The sequence below is a fragment of the Podarcis gaigeae genome (genome assembly GCF_964106915.1).
Source record: "Podarcis gaigeae genome assembly, chromosome: 6".
Taxonomy (NCBI): domain Eukaryota; kingdom Metazoa; phylum Chordata; class Lepidosauria; order Squamata; family Lacertidae; genus Podarcis; species Podarcis gaigeae.
This window is the reverse complement of record NC_139682.1, coordinates 15,081,996-15,092,024: the sequence shown is the minus strand read 5'-3', so window position 1 is coordinate 15,092,024 and position 10,029 is coordinate 15,081,996. Positions and strand designations below refer to the sequence as shown.

Genomic DNA, 10,029 nt, shown 5'->3' with positions numbered 1-10,029 from the left:
GAGACCATGAGTTGACTCTAAGGCAAGCCTGAATAAATAAAGGTTTACTTCTAGCAGTATTAGCAAGGATGCCTTGACATATTTTTAAGTTCATCATTTCTTCACTGCTAACACGGCCAACAAAATTACCATGGCAGACACGTTAAATCAATTGCCTATCTCTCGAAACAATAGATCTTGTCACTCATCTTCATGTGTGCAGGATGGACTATAAGTACACAGCTGAAATCCTGAGTGTACCTGTTTGGGAGTAAGGCCACTGAGCTTAGTGGGACTTTACTCAAGTTCCGAATAAATGTGCACAGGTCTGGGGTGCAAGCACAGGTAGAGCAGAGAGCAGAGGGAAAAAGAGAAATGATCACATCAACACACAAAACTAGGCAGTCTTCTTTAAAACATGTAAAACAGCAATGATTTATTTGATTAAATTGTACAAACAACCTTCTAAAAACAACTGCTCTAAAGGGGGGAAAGGACCCAAAATGTATAGTTTTCTTTTTGCGCCAACAGTTGTTAATAAATATCTTTAAATAAGGAAACAAAATGTGCTCAAAGGAGAGATGAAGATATATATATTTTTCCTGAACGTGATTGGAGGGGAGAGAAAAATCCAGTAGCTGAAATAAATAATTTTTGTTCTTGCTTTCGTGAAAACTATTTACACAAACATGTACAAACAATGCAGAGTTTACACAGAGATGGGCAGAAAGCCTGCCATTTATTACCCCAGGAAAAACAATATCCCCATAAAACATATCTTAAAAAGAAGAGACTGGAGGGTATACAGTGAAACGGTTTATGCCACCTATAGAACAGCAACCAACAGGGCAACAAGGCACTGGAGCTCACCCATATAATATATAATAACACACTCAGAAGGTGTTTCTTATGTATCATTAGCCTTAAAAGAAGCATCTGAGTTCCCTGAACAAGGCTTATCAAACCCCTAGAAGTAGATAGTTAGGTGGCTGAACTTTTCTATAATAACGCACCAGAGGTCTAGGCACTTCCCCATCCTGGCTTCTCTGGCATAGGCTGCCTGGGCAGGATTGTTGCAAAGCTAAGTGGGGGAGAAGATAACAAGGCAGGAACAGTTCCAGGTCTTGCGGAAGCCCTTGATGGGTCCACAGCAGGTAAGCCAGACATCGTTGCAGGGCCTTGTATTTGTTGGCCCCGACCAATTTTGTGTGGTTATACACCAGTATCTGATTATGTACCTTCTGATCAGAGATAAAACACGGCAAGAAAAAGTTTTAACATACTTTGATCCCAATGCTGTCCATCAAGATAAAGGAGCTATATATGTGTATTCCAGGATTGCCTAATTTGGAAAATTTATCGCTAGTTTGGGGTTTCCAGTATCTAATATTTGACAATAAATAAGCTTGGGGAATATAGTGCTGGATTTGGAATACCAAATCCTCCTTGTTTAACTTCTAATTGCATTTTTAATAATGGCAGCCTTGGGAGCCGAAGAACTCCATAGGCATTTTCTTAATAAAGAAATTTGTTTTTTGAAAATATTTTTTGGGGGAATGTGGACTGGAATTCCTGATCAGAAAGTGAAGGTAAAGACATGCCGAGGTGATTGTATAACCACCGCTTATGACGGTATGATCATTTAAAGGTTTTTTGGGTGTGGGTGGGCGCCCCTCATGCAATACACACACCCTATCTGGGGTCCAGTCCTCCTCCCCACAGAGACCAACCCCCCACCCCCATGCTGCCAGAGGGAGAAGTAGGTAGGCAAGCAGATATGTCAATTCCTACTCTTCCTCATGTGGCTGTGCTCCAGCAACAAGTATGCTGCCTTTCCTCTGACTTTGTGAAGGAGGATGAGGAAGTGTCCTCTCTCAGAGGAGGTCCTGAACAACATCAGCACCAGCTAGCCTAGGGACGAGCTGAGGTTTCAGACACTGCCAGAAAGCGCCTGTTGCTAGCCCAAGTAGTAGGCTCTGTCTGGAGAACATGCGGCCTTTCACCCAGGCCCCAAATTTGCCAGCTTGCTAGGGGCAGCCATAAGAAAAAGGCCGCCTCATCGCAGCATGAACCCCACTGTGATAGCAGGACCCTTCTCCCCTCATTGGAGGTTTGCAAAACCCCACGCGCTGAATGACAACAACGGCTGTGCTGTGGATCTCAAACCTTCTCAGTCGTTCTCTCACGTGAATGCTGTACTTTTGGGTGTTTTTTCTGCCCCCTCCCCCTTTTCCACCAAGGCCTCGTTGAAATGTACAATGAGACAGAGGACTGCTGGTTATTTATGATGCCTAATATTTCTTGCACCAAATCATGTCTGAATTTTGAGGCTGTGACTGGTGGATGTAAGGAACTTTTTAGAGAAGCCGCTCTTGCTACTTCTGGCAGCAAATACCGTGGTCTGGAAGAGCACAGTTCAGATCCTGGCTTGGACATGAATCCCTCTGGCTATTTATTGGGCAAGTCACTGTGTTCTTAGGCCTAGGGTTGAAGGTTAGCACCCTTGTCTCAGGCCAGCCTTCCCCCCAACTTGGTGCCCTCCAGATGTTTTGGACGATGACTCCTATTAGCCCATCCAATGTGATGGAGGCTAATAGGAATCACGGTCCAAAACATTTGGTGGGCAAAACAGGGGTTTTATCTATGAACTGTACAGGTCTGTACAACATCTTTTGTTCTGCATAATTTAGTCTACATTCTAAAAGTATTTAGCATTGTAAGGCACAATAAGCTATGCAGGCTAATAAAACTCCATGCCCAATTAGTATAAAAGGTATTCAGTCACATCTTTGGTAATGTGGGGTTTTGGGGAGTCCTTGGTAACACCTTGAGGTCCCACCAGCAACAGACAGAATTTGCTGTGGACACTTTGTTCAGTCACACAAATTTCCAAGCATGACTTCGCCAGCAAAACAGGCTTTTGGCCAACCAAGATACACAAATCCCACCTGCTCCCCACAAAATTAACCAGTCTGATTTGTTCCTAAGATCTCTGTGTTCATTCATTATATTTTTAGAAGGGGCTTTGTATGTGTATGTATGGAAAATTGGGATTTAGCTCTAGCACTTAATAGTCCTTGATAGAGCTATCCTCTGTGCTCCAAATGCTTTTTGAAAAGCCATCTTCATCTTGCAGAAAATCATCCTGCAAGTTAAGTTATCCCTTCCCAATGTTCAGAGGGCTGCTTCTTTTAGTCTTCCTTCCTATTTACTAATCTTGGTATATTTCCCCTCGAAACTTTCCCAGTGTCCCAAGCCTCTTTTTGAAAGTAGTACAAATAATGAAACACAGTGCTTCAGATACAGACATCTTAAGCTCAGGAGCACAAAAACACCTCAAGTTTTGGAACAGTTTTACCTGTCGGTGCAACCTAAAATGATATTTGTCTTAACATCATACTGTTGATTTGTGTACAAGTTGGTAATCAACTGTAGTTCCTAAATCTTTCTTAAAATCCCTGACGCCTCCCAGTTTCTCAGCAAATGGGTTCTTCTGAATTTAATTCTGTCCCCCAAGTCATACTTCTGAATGTATGACTTGTCCTTTACAGTGTTGCAGACCTTCCCAATTTGATAAGGATCCTGTCCATTTCCTCATCCATATCGGTAAGATACAGAACTCTGCCCAGTGTTTATTTATTCATTTAACACAATTCATATGCCACTGGATGGTAATAAAACCTTCAAGCGGTTTACAAGAAATATTGAAAATTTATCAATAATATTTTTGCGAGGATTGCTGCTGGATACATGCTATAGTACTCCCCCCCCCCCGCCATGCCAGATTTGGGGAGGATTCAAAGCAGCACTACAGAATATTAGAATCTGAGAGAGGATGCTGCTCAGGAAAATAAAATCCTTGTGACAAGCACATCCCTTCCAGACACCAAAAGAGGTCCACTGTTTTGGAGGCCTAAGTATTCCTATCACCTATGAAGTTGGAAGTAAATCAAATGAAAGTAAGTTTAAGGATGCGGAGAATGACAATGATTTTCTGTTCCTAGAGTAAAAACTGCTCATTTGTTGTTGTGGCTAAATGTTATGAAAAAGAACCAGTTTCGTAAATTTTATTGTTGGTTTACAGCAAATTTTTAAAATTTTTAAAATATAAAAATAGGAGTTCTGTTGTGGCTTAATTGTGCAAGGTGTCACACAATTAAGTCAACTGTACTGGAGATACATGACAGTGAATCAGATACGTGTGCAGTTTATACGGCTGTCGGTGTGTTAGGATGGGAACATGATGTACAAATAACTATTCTAGATTTCTATTGCTGGCTGTGCTTTTGACTGGGGAACATGATGCACAGCTGTAAATCTCTCTCTCTCTTTCTCTCTCTCACACCCCCCCCCCCAACAATTGAGATCTGCTTTGCAAGAATTGCAGTACTGCTTTGGTGGTGAAATGTTCCAAGCATGTAAAATGTTATGGGAAGATAGAAACATCCATGAAAACAAAAAGTCAGGACTTACACATCCACAGTAATTTTTTAACAGAATCACTGCTTCATTCAGGCAGCTGAATTCACTCATTTCAGTTCAAACAATTCACTCCTCTAAAAGTAACTTTTACAAATCTGTGCCCTCCCCACACACAACAGACACGCAATCACACACACAAGCATGTTTCCCACTACAGATGGCTTTTAGTTGTTGTTAAAAAGGTTCATTTCCCCCTTGACAAAGCACTTTTGGACAGGTTTTGCTTGCCTTACGGAAGTACGGACCTGTTTACAAAACCGATCCTCGGTCCTTGTTTTCCTTGTGCATCAGTTTGCAAAATGATGCTTATTTGGAAGCCAAAATTGTTCAAGGTGCCGCTTGTGTTTGCGTTTCTTTTCTTTGGCCACTTCAGAAAAGGTGTTCCTAAGAACTGCGGCATGTTTTCAAAGAAGGGGTTCTTTTCTTTCTAACGACACATGTTATAAGACAACATCACACACAACCTGCACATTCTGCAAGCTGCATGCGGCTTTCCCGATATGAATGTTCAATGGCAGCCACAGGCTCGTACCACCATGTTCCGGTATTTCTTCAGAATGACGTTGGAGCTGTCGTCAAAATAGAGGACGGAGATGGCGTTGAGCTGCGTTGGGGCACAGCAAGGCTTCGGCACTGTATCTGGGTTTATAAAGTGAACCTGTTGAGACAAAAAAGTTGCAAGGCATCAAGGTAGTCACATCTTCTCTTCTACGGCCACCATCACAAAATGTTTTGATAGGTGTTAACACAAAGCATTTCCTATAGACTCTTTCCTATTGACCCAGACTTGAGAACCTGGGTGTTTTAACGCAGAGACGGGGAAGATGTAGCTCACCAGATATTGTTGAACTTTAATGCAACAAGGCCAATGGTCAAGGTGGGGAATGCAGTCCAACAATGTCTGCTTCCCATTCCTGTTGTAAAAAACAGCATCACTACCATTTTCTTCCATTTTCATATCTTTCACAAGGAGAAAGACAGGAAAAAGTCTGCACCACAGCCGTTCCCATTCAAGTTTCAAGTGAGAGACACAGCATCATCACCTAACAAGATATTTGAATTTTGCATTAGGGATCCCTCCTGAACACCAGTGAGGAGCAGCTGAGAGGGAAAATGGCCTTTGATGTTGTGCAAGGCATGCAATTATGGTTCCTTCCTCTGCAAGAAGATCTGCTGCAAGAAGATCAAAGCATGGGCAGAAAAGGCTCAGCAGAGAGGTAGATGTGGTCCTTGCAAATATGCAAAAAGTGCTCATGCATTTTGCAATTACATGCATGCAATTTGAAGGATGCAACTTGTCAGGGGTTCAGAAGGAGAGACACAGGAGGGGGAGCAAATGGAGAGTGAGGAGGAGGAGTACGAGGGGGCGCAGGCAGTGACAGTGGCCAGAGTTATTCCACAAGCCTCTCTAGCGAATCGGAGGACTCACAGAAGGGAGCGCCGGTGGCCAGAGCGAAGGGAGCTCCAGGGGGGAAGCCCCAGGAGGAAGGGGCTAGCAGGGAGTCCCTGAGCAGCAGTTGGAAATCAGGACCAGCTTCTCCACCAGAGCGCAGTGGGGAGGGGGAGTCCCAGGAGTCGGGACCAGTGTCCTCACCACCAGAGGGAGGAGAGGAGTCAGGTTTGGCAACGCCCACATCAGGAAGCGGGGAAACGGTCAGAAGGAAAGTCACCGGCTGGGCGCGCGCGCCAAGTTCAAATGTACAGGAGCGCGGCACAGCAGGGAGCCCGGGAAGGGAGCCAGGTCCTAAAGCCCGCCGGAGGGAGGGGCAAGACTCAGGAGACTCAGCGTCAGAGGAGTCCAGGAAGGAGGGAACCCCAGAGGGCAGAAAGACCCAGCGAAGGAAAGAACAGCGTAGGAGGTGGAGCCGGGCTAGAATCTTAAACTGGTGTGGGTGGAGCAGTGAGTCAGAGGGGACTTAGCCGGTCTAGCGTCGAGACGTGGGTCTGCGCGCCCAGAGCTTGGAAATGGAAACTAAACTTTAATAAAGACTTTTGTATATAACATCCACTGGGCGTTGGTCCTCTGTGAGCTGGGACCTAGCGGCAGTCCTGACACAACTGCATTTTGAGCTTGAGGTTTTGAACAGTTATAGGTACGGCTTTGCAGTTCAGCTGTGCACTGCATTCTTCCACTGGGATTATGGAGTTCTTTTTGCCTTTTCTCACAATCAGAACATGGTGTTGTAAAGCTCTTATTAAAACAAGCAAATGAACAAAAAACTTCTTTATGGGGGAAAAGGAAAGTGAAACTTGGGTGGAGTTAAATATATGTCTGTGTGTCCATGAGAAACAACTATTTATTTTAATAGTTATTTTAATAAGCTATTTTTTCTATGTGACCGCTTTATATGATTAATCTTTTAATGAGATTACAAACACACAAATACTATTATGTTCTCTCTGGCTGATTTTTATAGAGGCTTTTAAGTACTTCATATCCTCTGAAAGTTTTCTTCTGATGAGCAGCTAATAAACCTAGTTTGGGCACCTGCTACTACTAATTCTTTTTGTGCATTGGGTGCACAATGGGTGCAATCCACTGAAAATGGGCTCAGCCACTTGCTGAGTAAAAGGTAAAGACAAAGTTAAAGGACCCCTGGACGGTGAAATCCTGTCAGAGTCGACTAAGGGGTGCGGCACTCATCTGGCTTTTCAGAGCGAGGGAGCCAGCATTTGTCCACAGACAGCTTTCCTGGTCATGTGGCCAGCATGATGAAACCACTTCTGGTGCAACAGAACACCATGATGGAAGCCAGAGCGCACGGAAACGCCGTTTACCTTCCCGCTGCAGCAGTACCTATTTATCTACTTGCACTTTGACATGCTTTTGAACTGCTAGGTTGGCAGGAACCGGGACAGAGCAACGGGAGCTCACTCCATCGTGGGGATTCGAACCACCAACCTTCTGATCAGCAAGCCCAAGAGGCTCTGTGAAGTACCACCACTGGGAATGGCCAGTCCAGACTTCTCCACTTGCAACATCAAGGAGCCCAGCGCACTCCTTGAGGCTCTGCGCAATCTGTAACCCCGCAGGAGTAACAGCAACACCCTGCCTTCTATATGAAGCTCTTTCTCCTGACAGTTATTGGCCCTTGCCCAAGAGAAGAAAGGCAGTGGCAATGTGAACACTCTCTGCTGCTGCAGCTGCCAAAAAAGTTAAATGTTTGAACAAGGAAAGGAAAGTGAGGTGAGGTGAAGTCCTCCTTCTGCCTTTGTAAGCCCACTCCCCTCCCTTTCTCAAAACAGCACAAAGTTATTTGCACCACCTTCTTCTCCCCATTTCAGGTTTTCCTCAAAGTTCCCCTACCTAAACTGAGCAAATCTCAAAACGGGTGCAAATAATACCCAGCATAATATCTAGAGGTTATTTCACCTTGTTAAAATCCACAATGACTAACACCTCACGTGATTCAGAAAGAAAGAAAGAAAGAAAGAAAGAAAGAAAGAAAGAAAGAAAGAAAGAAAGAAAGACAGACATTGATCGGATTAAGTCAAGCTGTTCGAAAAGGGCATTAGGATGAGCTTACCAGTGTTTGTACAATAGCATGGTTTGTTGCATTCATGTAAGAGTTCAATGGAAAGGCACACTCTCCCTCGCAATAATACGCAGCATAACCTTCTGGAGCAATGATCCAGTCCTGGGTTACATCAGAGAAAGAGAAGATTTAGTAAAACACTCCTCAGTACGTTTGACATTTGTAGATGTTCACAGCACTGGCTTCAGCTGATCCATCCCGACCTCTGACTACACCATGGAGGCATTTGCACATAATGATAAGCCATAAAAGGTAAAAGGTAAAGGGACCCTTGACCATTAGGTCCAGTCATGGCCGACTCTGGGGTTGCAATGCTCATCTCGCTTTATTGGCCAAGGGAGCCGGCGTACAGCTTCCAGGTCATGTGGCCAGCACCCCACTAAGAACACAAATTTGTTAACCTGCTTCTGAACACACAGGTAATCTTTTGTGAAATTGGAAAACAACTGCATTTGGGGCATGCGCCCCACTGGCATTAAGCAACCTCTTCACATTTTTCAAGATTCAGTATGCAGAGCTGATCAAATCATGGCTGATTTTGGTGAGGGCATTTGCTCATCATTAAACCAGCAGACCTTCAGATGGGGGCAGCCAAATTAGAGTTCAACAAACTAAGCTGAGAGTATGACCTTAAGGAGTTGCAAATCTGCAGGACTGATCACCAATCAATAATATCCCCCCCCCATCCCTCCGATTCTTATGACTTTGCAGACATACAGTGGTACCTTGTTTTGTGACCAGGATCGATTCCAGAGCCCTGATCGCTAGCCGAAAAGGACGCAGGGCAAAGCGCAAGCGGCAAACCCAGAAGTAACCCGTTCCAGTACTTCCGGGTTTGCCACAGACATTCGCCGGAATGGACACTAGACGAGGCAAACGATTGCGGAGGTATTATCGTACATTAGAAGTTTGCGGCAACTGCCAGGATGGGCTTAGCCACAGCTCTTCTCTAAGGGTCAGAACTTGGAAAACTGGGTCATGGGGTTCACATTACCGGCACAATAGCAACAGAGGACTAAAAATGCACCACAAATCTCTGATTCCAAGCACAGAAATCACATTACCTGCCAGCCAAGATCCCTGAAGCTGACATAGAGCTCATGTTTCTTGCAAGCTTGTCTCTGGTCAGTGCTGCTGTTTTCTGAGTTTGAAAAGTGTTGAGTAGGAAAAGGAGAGGAAAAAATTACCATGTTAGCTGAGATTGACCAGCAGCAAACTACACGGCAATTTTAGTGACTGCACAGCCCAGTTAAGGGCAATTTCTGTCACCCTCACTAGTGACTTACATGAACATTTTAACATCGGACTTTTTTTTGAGTGGGCACATATCAAAATTTGAGTTGGGGGCAGGATCAAAATTCTGCCTCAAACTCTGTGCAAGGAAAAGCTGTTGGCAGTATTGCAAGAGGTGAATGCCATTACACTTCATGACTTACTGTATTATAAGCTTCAACAATAGGAAACGTTGTTAATGAGCATTTTAAGCAGCCTATTGTTTCCTGTGAAAAATCATGGAAGCCCCCAGAAACAAATTATTGTTACCTCTGATCCACATATTGTATTTGCAAAATCAGCTTTGCCATCTCACTCAAACCAGGGCAAAACCTCAGAAAAGTAAACGATGCTTCTGTGTTTACACAACCCTAGCTTGTATTTATTCAAGTGCTTTTGCCTATGGCTACTTGTTCATTAACTGGGCAAAGGCAAAACACACTCACACTTTAGCCTCAGTCAGGCTTCTCCTCTCTGGTAGGCGGTTGTAACATCGCACACAAGATGCGGTGCCTATTTCTCCATATAGTTGGGTGCCCAGCTCAGAGTTGGGAATCACAGTTATGTTATGACTTGATGGTTCTGCGGCACACAATGTGGCAAACTTGTGGATGGCCAGAAGTGCCATCGGTGGGGTCCCACCCAGCCAGTGGAACTCCTGCTCCACCCATCTTCTACCCTGACTGCTGGCCTGTAAGGTCCCACGCAGCATTCACCCCCTGAAACAGAAATTGTTCCAGCTTTTAAACTGCATTCCCCA

At 44.4% G+C, this 10,029-nt stretch overlaps 1 protein-coding gene across 2 annotated transcripts in view; it reads right to left on the bottom strand.

The window, feature by feature from the left end:
• Positions 1 to 384: 384 nt before the first annotated feature.
• The window catches only part of BMP7 (bone morphogenetic protein 7), an 80,013-nt gene continuing 70,368 nt past the window's right edge, over positions 385 to 10,029 (bottom strand). For both annotated transcript variants that reach the window (XM_083744514.1, XM_083744513.1), the window contains exons 5-7: positions 9,062 to 9,138; positions 7,989 to 8,099; positions 385 to 5,119 (exon numbers count right to left, since the gene is read on the bottom strand). In XM_083744514.1, the coding sequence (XP_083600640.1) occupies positions 4,970 to 5,119; positions 7,989 to 8,099; positions 9,062 to 9,138 (338 nt within the window). In that variant the 3' untranslated portion in view covers positions 385 to 4,969. The remainder of the gene's footprint in view (positions 5,120 to 7,988; positions 8,100 to 9,061; positions 9,139 to 10,029) is intronic.